The 17,081-nt window shown below is 40.0% G+C and overlaps 1 protein-coding gene across 1 annotated transcript; it reads right to left on the bottom strand.

The window, feature by feature from the left end:
- Nucleotides 1-6,189: 6,189 nt before the first annotated feature.
- Nucleotides 6,190-9,587, bottom strand: LOC308399903 (neuroepithelial cell-transforming gene 1 protein-like). The gene is made up of 9 exons (XM_080887319.1): nt 9,470-9,587; nt 9,240-9,347; nt 8,978-9,142; nt 8,711-8,773; nt 8,311-8,484; nt 7,954-8,211; nt 7,698-7,868; nt 7,367-7,553; nt 6,190-7,280 (listed from the first exon to the last, which is right to left on the bottom strand). Exons 1-9 carry the CDS (start codon nt 9,560-9,562, stop codon nt 6,850-6,852), a joined length of 1,650 nt encoding a protein of 549 aa, XP_080743445.1. The 5' UTR covers nt 9,563-9,587; the 3' UTR covers nt 6,190-6,849.
- Between the last annotated feature and the right edge of the window lie 7,494 nt (nt 9,588-17,081).

A 17,081-nucleotide genomic window follows, 5' to 3' on the forward strand; every position in this document is an offset into this window, starting at 1 on the left:
TTTGGACCCAGTGGCCCCTGTGAGTCCTCTTCTTTTCATTTGGAACCCCTGGAGGTTTATTTTAAACCTGTTGTTACTGCCCTTGGTTTTAAGTTGGACCAGTCCATTTTTATAATTTAAGGCGACTGGCAAGAGTGAAATCGTTTCTTTCTAGGCAGCACTTTGAAACCGTGATCCATGCTTTTATTTCTTCCCCTGTGGACTACTGTAACGCACTTTATGTGGGGGTCAGTCAGTTGTTACTCTGACATCTGCAGCTGGTTCAAAATGTATATTGACAGTGCATATATAGGTGTATCATATATAAGAGACAAATGTTGTTCCTTCAGTATGTTGGCATTACTAAATTTGGCTCAAATGCTTACATACATGTGTAAAAAGAAAATGTACAAGCTGTGAGCTGTTTCAAATCAAATCACTTTTATTGTCACATCACATGTGCAGGTACATTGGTACAGCACATGTGAGTGAAATTCTTGTGTGCGAGCTTCACAAGCAACAGAGTTGTGCAAAATACAATAATGTAAACAAGCAAAAAACAAGAATGGCTACATCTGAAACTAATAAATATATGTACAATATATAATAGTATATATATGTTTCTGATAAAATGAAGAGTAGACTGATGTATTAAATATTCCTTTATTGGGTGAGAAAATCAGACCATGTCATAACTGCTTTAAGTCATACAGAATAGATATCAGAGCTTTAAACAGGCTGACGTCTGCTAAATGGGTCAAACTGGGCAGAAAGTATACAAACACATAACATCCTTATAGAATATGATGTAACACTATAGATCAACTTACCTCAGAATATATAAAGCATATAAACAATTACAGCAATATGATGCAACAAACACAGCAGCTACTGATCCAAAATACTCAAAGCTTCATAGAACTGAAACAAACATTTATTTTTAGTTCCATTCTGCTGCTGATACAGACTTTAGGTTTCTGAACATCAAACTTGTTGCTGCCTTTCATAGTGCGTAACTTGAAGGCCCTGAGTACTTTCTCCCACACTGGAAACACTGGAATGATAAAATTATTTGAACATTACCTAATAAGACTGATTCAGGACAGACAATTAGTTATTTTAAACTTTTCTAGCAGTCCTTCACAAACAGGGAACAGTCTGTCTATTCTCTCCATCTGTCAGCTGCTGCTGGCTCTTCCTCCTCCTCTTCCTCACATACTGCTGAGATTGTCCTGGTGGATCATCAGGGGTGCAAAGCCTCACAGATGATGTAATGCAGTGGGTCCCTCAGTCTGTCCTCACTCTGGACACTTGCAGGTGTCACACATAGAAATCAAATGTGTGATAAGCTGCAGGATTCAAACACAAGTGTGACTTATAAATACATGTTCATACTTTTATTCCACAATCAGAGAGAAAGAAACAGAGAGAGAGTGCAGGACAGACAGACAGGTGACAGTCTCAGGTGTACACACTGCTACAAAATAGCACCAGAGAAGGAGGATTTAGTGTTTGTGTCATTACGAGTGCTAAACAAGAAGAGTTCCCAGATGGTACAGTGGACACATGTGTGACTCCTGTGATTAAAGCATCTTTCTTTCAGCTTAAGGAGTGAACCGTCAGCTGACTGACATGACTGACTTTAATTACGCATAAAATCATCACATTCTCTGTAAGATTAAAGTCAGCTATTGAACGGCGAATATTTTGAAGTGAAGGCTTTAAAACCAAGTTAGTACAAACGTCGCTAATGTCACATAACTTTCCCGACATGTTGCCAACAGTAATGTTTTAATGTTCTTCATTATAAAAACATTTGCGCATAAATAAGTGACATAATATTCAGTACTTACTTCTGGAAGTTTACTCTTCGTCCGCTCCGCTTCCGCTCCGCTTCCGCTGTTTTTTTTTCGGCAAAATTATCCAAACCACCGCCGCGCTATGAAGTCTGGGATATGTTGGGCCATGAAGGCTACACAGACCCATCCTTAAAATTCAGGGAAATTAAGGACGCATTTGAGGGCCGCATTTCGAGCAGCCTTTGAATTGGGACAGTCTTTGTCGTGTCGCTGTGACATAATCGGCCTTAAAATGCGGCCTTTAAGGCTGCAGACCCCAAATCCGGTCATTGGTACTTCCTGGCTTGTGTAGTTACTAGGTAACAAAAGCTCAACACTGCCCCTAGCGTCCTGGAGCACTTCCGTTGTGTTTTGGATTTTGCATGTGTTTTGGAGTTTGCGCGTGTTTTGGGGTTTGCACGTGTTTTGGATTTTGCACGTGTTTTGTATTTTGCACGTGTTTTGTATTTTGTACGTGTTTTGTATTTTGCATGTGTTTTGTATTTTGCACGTGTTTTGTATTTTGCATGTGTTTTGTATTTTGCATGTGTTTTGGAGTTTGCACGTGTTTTGTATTTTGTACGTGTTTTGGATTTTGCACGCGTTTTGTATTTTGTACGTGTTTTGGAGTTTGCACGTGTTTTGTATTTTGTACGTGTTTTGGATTTTGCATGTGTTTTGTATTTTGTAAGTGTTTTGGAGTTTGCACGTGTTTTGTATTTTGCACGTGTTTTGTATATTGTACGTGTTTTGTATTTTGTACGTGTTTTGTATTTTGCATGTGTTTTGTATTTTGTACGTGTTTTGGAGTTTGCATGTGTTTTGGATTTTGTACGTGTTTTGGAGTTTGCACGTGTTTTGGATTTTGTAAGTGCTTTGGAGTTTGCACGTGTTTTGGATTTTGTACGTGTTTTGTCTTTTGCATGTGTTTTTTATTTTGTAAGTGCTTTGGAGTTTGCACGTGTTTTGTATTTTGTACGTGTTTTGTATTTTGCATGTTTTTTGTATTTTGTACGTGTTTTGTCTTTTGCATGTGTTTTTTATTTTGTAAGTGTTTTGGAGCTTGCATGTGTTTTGGATTTTGCACGTGTTTTGGATTTTGTAAGTGTTTTGGAATTTGTACGTGCTTTGTCTCTAGGGGCCACCGTACGTGTCTGATCATTACTGTGTTTTCTTTGAAAGTAAAATCTCAGCCCACATAAATATATCAACAACAGTGATCACAAAACGGTGTATAACTAAACACAGTAGTGCAGTTTTTAACCAGGTCTTCCCATTAACACCTGACCTGTCCAGAGGGTCAGTCAATGAGCTCGTCAATAGCTTCAATGCTAACATGTTAAATGTAATGGACACTATTGCTCCCATTAAGGTGAAGGTTATCTCTGGAAGGAAGACATCTCCATGGAGAAACTCCACACTGGTGAAAAATGAAAAAAGAGAGTGTAGGAAAGCTGAGCGCAGATGGAGAAAAACAAACCTCCAGGTTCATTATGACATCTATAAAGAGAAACTTCACAATTATAATTTACAACTGAGGAGTGCAAGGAGATCCTACTTCTCTGACATCATCACTAAAAACAGCCATAATGCTCGGGTCTTATTTTCTACAGTTGACAGGCTAACAAACCCTCCTGTGTCAGTGGCAGCTGAACTTCATTCGACCATGGCCTGCAATGACTTTGCCAAATTCTTCACAGAAAAAATCCAAAAAATTAGACAAGCAATTGGTACATCAACAGCAGATCCAGGATATGTACTGTGTCCACCAAAAAACTGTTTAAACACCATGAAACAGTTTCACCCGATTAACAGCAAAGACCTGGAGGACATCTTAGGTCAACTGAACTCCTCCTCCTGCTGTTTAGATGTCCTGCCAACAAGTTTTTTCAAAAAGGTCTCAAAGACTTTGGAGTCAGACCTGTTACAGATCGTCAACTTTTCTTTAATATCAGGCGTGTTTCCAGAACCACTAAAAACTGCTGTAATAAAACCTATACTGAAAAAGGACAATCTTGACAAGACACAAATGAACAACTACAGGCCGATCTCAAATCTCCCATTTTTAAGTAAGATCATTGAAAAAGCAGTTTCTCAACAGCTCAATTACTTCTTAAAACAGAATAACTGCTATGATGCCTTCCAGTCAGGTTTTAGACAGAATCACAGCACTGAAACCGCTCTGACCAAAGTGTTCAATGACATATGTCTGAATACAGACAGTGGAAAAATGTCAGTCTTAGTTTTACTGGATCTCAGTGCAGCATTTGATACAGTTGACCACAACATATTACTCAAACGACTGGAGAACTGGGCAGGTCTTTCAGGAACTGTACTAAACTGGTTCAAAACATACTTAGAAAACAGGAAATACTTTGTATCAATAGGTAACTTCACATCTGAGCAGACAAGTATCACATGTGGAGTTCCCCAAGGTTCCATCTTGGGACCCCTTCTGTTTAACATTTACATGCTCCCACTGGCACAGATTATAAAGAACAACAAAATAAACTACCACAGCTATGCAGATGACACACAAATATATATCACAATGTCACCAGGAGACCGAGGCCCTGTACAGGCTCTTGGTAAATGCATTGAGGAAATTAATGACTGGTTGTGCCACAATTTTCTCCAACTAAACAAAAACAAAACTGAAGTAATAGTCTTTGGCGCCAAAGAAAAACGATTACAGGTCACCAGAGAACTTCAATCTATACACCTAAAAACCACAAACCAGGCGAGAAATTTGGGTGTAGTGATGGATGCAGACCTAAACTTAGAAAAACACATTAAGACAATAACAAAGTCAGCTTACTATCACCTCAAGAATATTTCAAGGATAAAAGATCTGATGTCCCAACAGGACCTGGAAAAACTAGTCCATGCATTCATCTTTAGTAGGCTTGATTACTGTAACAGCATCTTTACAGGTCTACCTAAAAAATCAGTCAGACAACTACAGCTCATTCAGAACTCTGCTGCTCGAGTCCTCACTAAGACTAAAAAAGTGGACCACATCAGTCCAGCTCTGAGGTCTTTACACTGGCTGCCTGTCCGTCAGAGGATAGACTTTAAAGTTCTGATGCTGGTCTATAAAGCTCTGAATGGTTTAGGACCAAAATACATCAGTGACCTCCTGACCCAGTATGAACCTTCCAGATCCCTCAGGTCATCTGGATCCGGTCTTTTATCAGTTCCCAGAGTCAGAACCAGACACGGAGAAGCTGCATTCAGCTTTTATGCTCCTTATATCTGGAACAAACTCCCAGAAGGCCTCAGATCAGCTGAAACACTCAGTTTATTTAAATCCAGGTTGAAGACTCACCTGTTCTCAGCTGCATTTGAATAAAGCACCAAATCCACACTTTTAAGCTTAAATTTCAAAACTTACATTTAACTACTGATTTTATCTATTGTTCTGATTTTATCTGTTTTGATTTTATATACTGTTTTGTTTGTTTGCTTGTTTTAATCAATTTTAAATCATGCCTTTTATTTGTTTTTGTTTCTAATGTCTCTGTAAAGCACTTTGAATCAGCTTGTTGTTGAATTGTGCTATACAAATAAACTTGCCTTGCCTTGCCTTCAGTGGCAAAAGCACCATTTTCTGTTTTAATTCATCAAGTAATACAAGATTCATTTGTTTAGACAGATTTGAAACAAAGTAAATTCCAAGGCATGTTGAGTCCAATGGATAGCTGAAAAAGGCATTACAGTTTTCAAAGACCTGACACAGTGCTTTGACAACTTGGCAATCCTGTAAAATGTTTGCCACAATAAGAATTGTTCCCCCTACATTGAAACAGTTATCTCCCATGGAGCAAGAAACACATGTCTGTCCATCAGTGTATTTTCTGTACTGCTTAAAAGTTCCAAGATCACTTGTTATTGGTCCAGACTTATGAAGCCGTTTAAGAGGAGCGGGAACAGACATCCTCTCTTTTCTTCTGAATACTTTGCGTCTCATAGACGCGCTTGACAATTTGTTCCACAGGTTTATGAGGCCTCCGCACAATCTTTTTCAGTTTACCCAGGAAGGTTTCAAATGGGAAGCAGGAAATACTGTTGATGGGAGTTACACATGTCACACTGAGCGTTTCACTTCCTAATCGTTCTCGTCTTCGTTCTCTTCTGCCTTCAACAACTTTCATCGTCGCTCAGTCCCGTCCCTCGGGACAGTTGCATACATCATGCCGCCTCTTCAGGTGCAAGCGGCGTCCACAACTAAAGCTCCATGCAAGATCCTACACTGAAAAGTGATCCGCCTCATTCTCAGGAATCAGCTTTTTAAGAAACCAACGTGGCCCAGTTCAAAATTTTGTCTTAAACAAAACTCATCATCTCGTCTGCGATATGAGTTCATCACGGTTTTTTGCTGACATATCATCTGTTCTGGAATTAAATTAATGCCTCTGTAGTAAATAAAATAAAATAATGTCTGGCTTCTAGCATCTGTTATTTAAGGAATGTATAAAAATAAGACATCTTCTGCTCAGTCTAAAAACCCAACTATGACAGAAATCTGTTTGTGTGGTACACCTCACCTTTTTAGGGGTCGGCTTTTTGTCTTTCACCTTGACATCGGCAAATGTTCAAAAACCTGCCCTAACAGCTAAAACTCTGCTGCTTTACAATACCTAAAACAATACTAGGATAGATCTGAAAATATAAAGTGTATTATCCCCCAAAGAAAGGTCTAAAAGAATGTTTAAATATGAACTTTATAGTAAACAGGATCTGATGCACCAACTCTTTCTTCAAGAACTCAGCAAACTGGCCACACCGAGTGTGAACCGTGGGTTTACTTCTTGTCATGCTTCCCTTTTAGAGCTGAACCACGTGCACCCCCCTCCAGAATACTGTGTCTCTATGGGATGCACTTGGATGGAGGAGTAAGGTAAATAGCTGCCAAGGAGGACAGTAACAGAACACTGCTGTAATAACACGCAGACACTCATAAATGTGCTGTGCTGTTTTATGTACAGGAAAAACAAAGAGGTCCATCCACGTTCTCTACCAACGCTCCACCTCACACCATCGCCTCTTTTCTCTTCCCTAAAGAACACAGAGCCTTCTTGTCCTTTTTGGTTTTATGTGTCGTGGGTGAGGATGACGTCGATGACACGGACGTCGTGGACGATGGCGGGGAGCGAGGCGAAGGGGACGCAGTGGTGGGGCTGTTGCACAGTGAGGCGGGGGCCGACTGAGAGCCTGGCTGCGGGTAGTTCTCGTCTGCTTCCTCCATGTGGATGATGGCAGAAACGGAGGAAGGGCGGCGCTTGGAACGGACGCTGCCTGTAGGCGGGCTGGGGCTGGAGGGCTCGCTCAGAGGATGGTGGACGGCAATGGCACTACGGAGGCAGTTGAGCCACTGCTGCTTGTGGAAGACGTCGTTGACCTGCAGAGTGTGTGACTGTGCCTGGCTCGGGTCTTGGGAACGTACCCGGAAAATGTTCTTGGCTGCAGAGAAAGCAGAGAGCGTCATTAGGAACGGGGGCAAAGTGCTGCTCAGGCTACTAGCGGACACTTTCTGGGACGAGCCTTACCTTTGTCTGCATTGCTGAAGGCTCCTCTGAAAAAGCCGCCCATTCTGACATCGCCATCTTGCAGGTCCTCCAGCACCAGATCCTGCACTGCGATTGGCTGCCGGTACACCTGGAAGCACTGGCGCTCGTTCCTGGTGACGAGGCGGGTCAGGATCAGCAGGTCGGTGAACAGGAACACGTGCAGCTTCTGAAAGAATTTCCAGGAAAAACAGAAACTTTCAAACCAGAGCATCATCTGAGCACATAGCCCGCCTCATGTGGGACGGCAGCCTCGTGTTAACATGCAAAGAGAAGCACCGAAGGACGACTTGGAAGTGTGCGCTGTGCTCACCGTGCCGCTCTTGTTGCGCAGCTCCCCGTGACACAGAAGACTCTTGCACCGTTCGATGCGAGCGTCCCTCTGCCTGTCGTCCAGATACTCCAGCTTGTCGATGTAGTACTGGCACTCGGACTCCCCTTTCTTCTTGTTGATGTCAGACAAAACTCCCTGGATGACAGTGATCTGAACACACAAGCAGCCTAATTATTACATGGGAGAGGCACTATGATGGATCAGTGTGTTGAACCAGTTTGTCTCCTGGACTTACAGCTTCCTGCAGGCTGGCAGCATCGGGGTGTTCTGCTGGAGTGTGTCTCAGGATTTCCTTGAGCAGTAGGGGGTACTTGACCAGGCGGGATCTGGGAATGTCCAGGAAGCTCCACAGGTCCAGTTTCCAACTAAAAGGTGACTCGAGGCACCGCTGCAGGAAGTCCTGCACACGTGGGTCTTGCTTCTTCTGGTCCAGCAGCGCCTTGGCTGCCAGCTGGTTACTGCAGTAGTCTTTGTAGGCATTGAGCCTGGGCAGCTGCAAAGGAAGGAGGGACTCTTTATCTAACTGCTAATTCAAAATACGGTTTTACTAGCGTAAAAGCTTTTGATGGCTCAAAAAGTCAAAGACACTTACCCAGCTAATAACAATTTGCCCAATCTGGCCCACGGTCCTGTCTGGCCCTGTGGCTTTGGAGCGCTGCACCAGAAGGTCCTCGTGCAGTGGGATGTAGGCATCCAAGTTGCCAAAAATGTGAGTAAGCTCCTCCTCCGACATGATGGACAGCTTCAGCATCGGGTCGTGGTACGCCTGTGGATGGAGCAAAGTGATCAGTAATATCTGGGCAGAGCTTTGGGAGCGGCTACTAAAAATATCTTGGTCAACAGTTTTAGGGGTACAAAAAAAAAAAAGACAGAGGAACAATCCCTGTCTTTTTATAGCTCCTGGCTGCGCTGCATTCAAAGCCTGCCAGACTGATTTAATCTGTTTGCTTTATATGTACTCCCGCTGCCTCAGAGCTTTTAAAATGACAAACCTTGCATGCAAGCTGCAGGTCCTCAATCAGATGCTGTTCTCCACGAAACAGCTCAAATATGGCCTGAGGAATGGGAGAAGGCACAGACAGATGTTTTTTTAGTAAACATGTAAATCAGGTTGTCATTACATCGTAGCCTAAACCATAGTGAGCTTAGCCAAGATGGCTGAATGGCTTCTAGTCCAATTTAAACCATTTGACACAAAGACGTGTGAACTAGTCTAGCAAGCATGTAGAATTCATCCCTGTCTGGACTCCTGGACTCACCTCTTGCCGCTTGATCTCTTTGGTGGAGAAAGTTCCTTTCTGGTGGATGTCTAATGTCTCGGACCATAAGGTGCTGTTCCTCCTTTTAGGTGGTGTGGGGGCCGCTGCCTTGCTGCAAGGCTTCTGGGGCATGCCTGGCAACTTGCCATCGCCCCAGAAAGAGGCCTTCAGAAAGAAAGAACACCACATGTCAGACATGTTGAAAGGGATGTCCCTGTCCCCCCAATGCGCTGTGTTTCCATTGGATGCCGTGAGCGCTTACCTTGATGGTTTGGGCGAAGCGCCGGAAGACCCCATTCTTTACCGGAGAAATGAGGTTGGCTAGCGACGTCACCCTGCCGAGAGAACGGACGTGCTTGTTGCTGGGTTCCTGCAGAAGGAGGCAAAAACAGAAGGGGAGGTTAGTCGTGCAGTTATTCTATCATAACACTATGACTTCATTTCCAGCAGCTCTGGTCAAACATTTACAGAGTAAAGTTTCAGCCATCTCACCTCTAACTCCTTGTTGGCCTGGTTCTGGCAGTCTGTCACTTGCAGAGTCCGTTTGATAGGCACCAAGCTACCCACTTCATCGTAAGCCACCATATCTTTCAGTAGAAACACAGTATCCTTTTAATAATGCATTTTCCTTGTTAGTCAGCCACTTATCCAGACTACTGGAAACATTTGGTCTTGTCCTCTTTCCATTGGCTTTAATATTCCCCCAGTCTGTCCCACAGAACTCTCTCCAGTATGACCTTTTACGTGCTGCATAGTTTTCCTAACCACTGTTTAGGATTTCTTGTACTGCTGTACCTGCTGTAAATGAAGGGTTCCTTCAACTCATTTAAAACATTTATCTCTACTTTGTTTACTGCTTGTTTGCAGCTTTCATTACTCAGAACTGGATAATGGTCACTTCCTTTCTGATGTGTCCACAGCACACAGAGCCTCCTTCATTCATACCCTCTAATTCTTGATCGCCACTCGTCACACATTCACATTGTGAAAGATTTCATACAGTGGCATTGGCTGTTTACATTGTAAGCCACAGACAAATATTTAAATAAATAAATAAATAAATATTTGTTTCTATCTTGTAATACACACTCAAAACACTGCTTTGCTGCTGCAGACCTTTCTGTGTCTATGATTGCTCTTGGTGCTAATTAGCTCTCCCTTGTACGTGAACTTGGTCATGGTTTGACTGGGAAACACTGGGTTGGCTAATGGAGCCGATAACCAGCTTCATGTGGTTAGGATTAGGCGGGAGATAAGATGAATGAATCCAGGTATTGTAAAGATAACCTGGATTTGCTGAACTTGGTTCATTGTACAAGTGTCCCAGGTGTTCCTCAGGAACAGGAGGGTGATGAGACAACTGAAAAACACTGAGGGAAAAAGACACATTACACACCCCAGGGGGAGAGATACTAAAACATAGCAGCAGAACGCATACTGCAACACAAAATGTTATTGTGTGTGGTGACTTGAATTCCCAGATTAGTCTTAGAGGAGGGAACTGCTGAACAGTGGCGGATTTGTAGATTAAAGTGCATGGAGGGAGGGAAGCAGAAAGACTTGGGCGAGTAATATTTGCAGGTATATGTTTACAGGAGGTTGTGAATTATGCAATGATTAAAGTTACAGCAGTAGAAGCAGAGTGGAACGTAAGGCTTTTAAGGAATTATTAACTTATAATTTATAGTCTCCCATAGAAGCTAAAAATAAGCAAACCGTGGTTTGAAAGACTATTTAAGAAGTTCTTCATTTTTAAACATTTATGATTTCTGTAATAATGTTGGTGTCACGGTCCAGGACTGGTCAGGCTTTTTCTCTCCTATCTCTGCTGCTCTCAAGTGGAGTTGGGCAGTTCATACCTTTGACTCCGTCCACTGACAGGTTCCCGCTCTACAACATGCCTCTTCATCACCAGTTTATTGCCCTCCTGTATGCAAGCACCAGCTCGAGCTCTCACTCATTGTCAGATCGTTTTTGTAATGCATGTGTTATTGAGGTTCTCTGATGCTTATTGATAACCCCAGTCAATCTCTCTCAGCTTCTCAGCAACTCTCCAACTGAGCTCACAACCAAACCCCAGCTGATCTGTTCCCATGGAAAGCAGAATTGTGTTTTCACTTATCGAAAATTCACCTGCCTTTCATACATCTTGGGAAAACTCTCGCCTGTCACCCACTGCCCCATGAAATCTGGTACAGAAAGAAACTCAATCAGAGTTAAGATCATAACACACATTTCTTCACTGCAACAATGACATCCACCAAAATGTGCTTCTCCTCTTTGGCAGAAGAAGATTCCTGCTCAGTGAGCTGATTCTTCCCACTGCAGATACCTCTTCATTAACCAGTTTTTCTACACAATAAACCTTTAAGGCAGTGCAGGCTGTGTTCTCGACCCTCCTTTAGAGTCCACCAAAAAAGACTGACCTGATTGATTGATTGATTGGTAATTTATTTCAACATGTGAACAATATACAAGTACATTTAGAAAAGAAATGAGAGAAAAAAAAATATACTATACAAATTACATACAAAAAAACATTCTGATTAATTTACATGTTGAAAGGGAGTGGGAAGAAGTATACACTTATTTAATCCCACCCCTGTCCCATAAATTATCAGTGAATATTTAGTCAGCTTCCTTACTGATATAATTTGTAATAAAAATAGTGAACAGATTTCTGATATACTATATACTATAATATCACATCATGAATTTTTTGTTTGTTTGTTTTTAAATAGAGACATTCACTTAATTTAAATATTTTCCTTTTCTTTATAGATCGAGAAGATCATATTTTTATAACTCTTTTTGAACAGTTTTATGTTTGGACATTGCTTTAATTCCATATTCAGTTTGTTCCATAGTTTCACTCCTTGAACAGAAACACAAAAGCCTTTTCTTGTAGTACGTACCTTCATTGTTTTGAAGTTACAAAAACCCCTTAAATTATAACTTCCTTCTTTCAAAAAAAACATACTCTGAATATTACCTGGCAGTTCTTTATTTTTTGCTTTGAATAGAATTTGTGCTGTTTGGAATTTCACTGTATCGTCAATTTTCAATATTTCAGACTGCAAAAATAGTGAGTTTGTATGTTCCCTATAACCTGCATTGTGGATGATTCGAATTGCTTTCTTTTGAAGAGTAAAAAGTGAATGTAATGTGGTTTTATAGTTATTGCCCCAGACCTCTGCACAATAGCTTAAGTATGGTGAAACCAGTGAACAGTAGAGAATATGAAGTGATGTTCTGTCGAATACCTGTTTTGCCTTGTTTAGTACTGCAATGCTTCGTGATACTTTGGAATGAATATATCTTACGTGAGCTCTCCAGTTAAGTTTTTCATCTATTATTACCCCCAGAAATTTATTTTCACTGACTCTTTCAATATCAACACCATTTATTTGAATCTTTGCATTTGTATTTAAACTACTATTTCCAAATAACATAAGTTTAGATTTATTCAAATTTAATGATAATTTGTTTTTATCAAGCCAGAACTTCACTTTACTTATTTCATTAGTCATATCCTCCAATAAATTCTGCAGATCATCACCAGAGCAAAAAATGTTTGTATCGTCAGCAAAGAGAACCATTTTTAATACTTTGGACACTTTACAGATGTCGTTAATGTACAAGTTGAAGAATTTTGGACCCAAAACTGACCCTTGGGGTACACCACAAGCAATGTCCATACATAAGGAGCAACCACCATTTATTTTCACAAACTGCTTTCTGTCACTTAAATAACTCCGGACCCAATCTAAAACTACCCCTCTGACACCATAACGTTCCAGTTTTCTTATTAATATATCATGATCTATAGTGTCAAATGCCTTTGTCAAGTCTATGAATAACCCAGCCACATATTGCTTTTTGTCTATGGAATTTGTGATGTATTCTATTGAATCTAATAGTGCCGATGATGTTGATCTGCTTGATCTGAATCCGTACTGACTCTCAGTGAGTAGTTTATGTTTATCTATAAAATTTTCCAGTCTGTTTTTAAACAGTTTTTCAAGAACTTTTGAGAATTGAGGTAGTAAAGAGACAGGCCTGTAGTTTGTGAAATGGTGTTTGTTTCCAGATTTGTATAGAGGTATAACTTTTCCTATTTTCATTCTGTCTGGAAATCGACCAGTTTGAAATGATAAATTACAGATGTATGTAAATGGTTTTATAATAGCCTCAATGACTCTTTTAACCACTATCATATCAATATCATTACAATCCAAAGATTTGTGATTTTTACATTTTTTGACAATTTCAAGAACTTCATTTTCATCAACGGCTGTGAGAAACATAGAATATGGATTTCTGTCAATCAGTGTATCGGGTTTTTCCTGTGCTTTCCCAGGATGAGTGATTGTTCTTGCTAAATTTGGTCCAGCAGTTACAAAGAATTCATTGAGACTATTTGCCACAACATCCATATTGTATTCTTCATGGTCATTACAAATGAAATACTTGGGATAGTTCTTTTGTCCAGTCCCACATTTTATAACACTGTTCAGGATTTCCCATAATCTTTTATTATTATTTCTATTTATATCTAATTGCTTCTTATAGTATTCCTTTTTACTAAATCTAAGTATATTAGTTAACCTATTTTTATATCTTTTGTATCTGATTTCAGCATCTTTAGTTCTCGTTCTTAAGAACTCTCTGTATAGAGCATTTTTCTTTATACATGCATTTTGCAGACCTTTTGTTATCCATGGACAGTCCATATATTTCTGTTTCCTACTATATTGCTTTATTGGACAGTTGGTATTGTACAGTAATGTAAATATTCTAAGGAATTTATTATAAGCACTATTAACGTCCTGTTCCTGATATACTTCACCCCAGTTTTCCTTCAATAAATCTTTTTTAAATGCATTCATTCTTTCTTCTGTTCTTACTCGTCTGTACTCTTTTTTACTGTCCATTTTATTGATCTTGTAATTCCTATCATAGATTGTAAAAATTGGAAGATGGTCACTTATGTCGTTAATCAGGAGTCCACTTACAGTCTTATTTTCAATGTCATTTGCAAAAATGTTGTCTATGAGAGTTGCACAATGTGATGTAATCCTGGTAGGTCTAGTAATTTTAGGGAATAGATTCATACAGTGCATTGTGTTTATAAATTCCTCAGTGGTTTTATGTTTATTTGGGTTTAGCAAATCAATATTGAAGTCTCCACAAATGAAAACTTTTTTGCGAGCTATTTCAATAAATGTTTCTTCTATCCAGTCTTTAAATGTCTCAATACTACTACCTGGAGCTCTGTATATACAGCTAATGATTACATTTTTACTTTTTTCTTTACAAATTTCAACTGTAATACATTCTAGTACATTATCAATCACCATCGTCATCTTTTCCACCACATTAAATTTCAAGGATTTGTCCACATACAAGGCCACTCCTCCTCCTCCTTTGTTTCGCCTAGTTATAAATGTGAATTCATAATCCTCCAGTTCAAAGTCTGTTCCTTTTTCCATATTGATCCAAGTTTCTGATATTATGGTAAATTGATAATGACATACTGCTTATGAGCAGCATACAGTGACTTTTTTACATTCAAAGATTTTAAAAAGAGTGGATATGTTAAAGAAAATTCCAAATGCCTTGTTTTCAGTTTAGAGGAAGGGTAGGTTTATTGCTAAGAACAATATTGGGATAATTAACTGCCAAATTTTGAGTCACTTAGTAATGGATTTAGTGAATAAGTCTTTTCAGTTTCAGAGGCTTAGCAAACTGTATTAACAAGGGATTCCACATTCATTATTACAGAGAGAAAAACAAAATCATTCTTATACGTCCTTGGTGACAGAGGCGAAAAAACAAGTTCCCTTTTAACAGAAAGAAACCTCCAGCAGCACCAGGCTCAGCGAGGGCAGGCATCTGCTGTGACTAGTTAAGGGAAAGTAAAGAGAGAAAGGACTGTCAGAATATAAAGTAATATCTTATTTAGTAAATTTAGTATGAACATTTTGGCAGAACTGCTTTTTATTTTTGGGCACAAACTTTCCAAAAAATCTCGGCATTTCTTCTGGAGAGAAAACACTTGCATTTAAGTTTTGATGAGAGCAAACCTGACCTGGCTTCTAGCTAAAATATGATCAATTGAAATATTTTTTGAGCTGGATTAAGGTGCACATGTGCTTACACAAATACAAAATACATTACTAAAGTAAGATATTTTCTATCATTTGAATTTCTGATTTTTATGTAATCTACTATCCAACCCTGTGAATTACTATCTCCAATTCCATATTTGAAACAATTATGCAATTGCTATTATTGAATAAATATTTTACCAGTGATTTCTGGTTTTCCCCAAAGAAACAGAGAGAGACCCATGTAGACTCACAGAACAGCTTTGTTTGTGATTTCAATTTACCATCCAGAATCCCAGTTTGATAAGACGTTCGTCTGTTGATAGTGTCAATAGTTGGCTTTGTTTGTCTTTTGTCTTATATGTCTTTAGTTTAGCTTTACTTCCTGTCACTAACACAATCAGTTATGCCTGCTTGATCTGTTTCCTTCAAAAGAGGGGAAATATCCCAGAGAAGCGAATGAACAAAGGAGCAAAGAAGCAAACAGCTAAATTTATATAACAATGGAAGTCAAAAGTAGGTGGCCATGGTGGGTAGGGCTTTGATAGTGGCACAGACAGTGGAGGTAGGCAGCAGTTTTCCACTCCAGTGGCAGTGGCAGCCTACAGAAGCTGGGCGACATCAGCAGAAAAAGAAGACTAGTCAGTTGGCTCTATGGCGCCACCTGTTGTCATCTTCTCTCTGCTCTGATTCCCAAATGTGGTCAAACATTAATATATAGTTTTTTTTATACACAAGTACTTGGAGAAACAAAGGTTTCTGGGGCAATGTGCTCATTTAAAGGCACACAGGGCTAAGGGCTCAGTTCATTCTGGTAAAAAAAAACAACAACTTTGATTCAAAACCAAAGCTTTTGTCTAATGATATTGGTCTGTTGAAGGCTCACACAAAAAATGCTTCCCAGTTAAGGCCTCAGTTGCACAGACCTAGAGACCAGTTGGCCTGGCAACCCATTGTTTCCATGGAAGATGCTGTCTTCTTGCCAAGTCATCCATGCACCGGTGGTGGAGCCTTGCTGCGGCAATACTGGACACCGGCCGTTAAGAATCCTCGTTTATAGAGCAACAAAGTCCACATTTTAGGAGGCGAGAGCAGAAGGAGGTGGCAGAGCAGGGCAGCCACGAACCAGAAGGTTGGTGGTTCGATCCCAGGCCAAATATCCTTGGGCAAGATACTAACCCCATGTTGCTCTCCGATGCATCCATCGGAGTATGAATGTTAGAAAGAGCACTTAAGCTTGGGTGAATGAATTAGATGTATAAAGCACTTTGAGTGCTCAGACAGAGTAGAAAAGCGCTATATAAGAACCAGTCCATTTACCAGAAGTATTAGAGAACTTCATACATTTTTAGAGAGACTGCTGCGTTTTTTTAACTTTCAGTTTTACCCTCTGTTAAAAGGTGTTTTGTAAAATCTGCAAACTGACAAGAACTGTTTGTGTGAACTGAGCAAGACCATTTTCCATGTATCGCTCTTGCTACAGCATGCCACACATCTATTCACTACTGTATGTGGAGAAATCTCCAAAAGCTTACCCATTTCTCACTACTCCTTTAACATTTTTTATTTACACGTTCTCTTACCAACGTAGCTGCTTGCTGTGTTTCTGATGAATGAGTGTCTTAATCATTCCTGAATCATTTACAAGAATGTCGCAATTAATCTACTGTAAAAGTCAGTGATGTGTTGAAGACTTAATTTTCTCTGCTGGCAAAATACGTAGCAGAAAAAAAAACATTATGGGAAATAAATGGTTGCCCCAGTGTTAAACCCACATAAAACATGTCTGATTTTGAGCACTGAAAAATCAAAGGACGGGGTGATCTGTAAATGTAAATCTATATACAAATGAAGACACCACTTCATTAGGCTACTTTCACAAATATTAAGTCTTCGATGACTCATTGGATTTGAGACATCAGTCTGAGGGTCATAGCTCAGACAGCTCACTTGCATGCTGTGTGCTTTGGACGAGCAGTGAATATCCACGTAAA

The sequence above is a fragment of the Rhamphochromis sp. 'chilingali' genome (genome assembly GCF_963969265.1).
Source record: "Rhamphochromis sp. 'chilingali' genome assembly, chromosome: 7".
Taxonomy (NCBI): Eukaryota; Metazoa; Chordata; class Actinopteri; order Cichliformes; family Cichlidae; genus Rhamphochromis; species Rhamphochromis sp. 'chilingali'.

Bases quoted from the DNA above. Each gene is read 5' to 3' on its own strand.
- LOC308399903 (XM_080887319.1), bottom strand. From the start codon at position 9,562: ATGGTGGCTTACGATGAAGTGGGTAGCTTGGTGCCTATCAAACGGACT. The intron at 9,348-9,469 runs GTGAGATGGCTG...CTCCTTCTGCAG, and splicing joins AGGCCAACAAGGAGTTAGAG to GAACCCAGCAACAAGCACGT. The intron at 8,212-8,310 runs GTAAGTGTCTTT...CTTCCTTTGCAG, and splicing joins GGCAAATTGTTATTAGCTGG to CTGCCCAGGCTCAATGCCTA.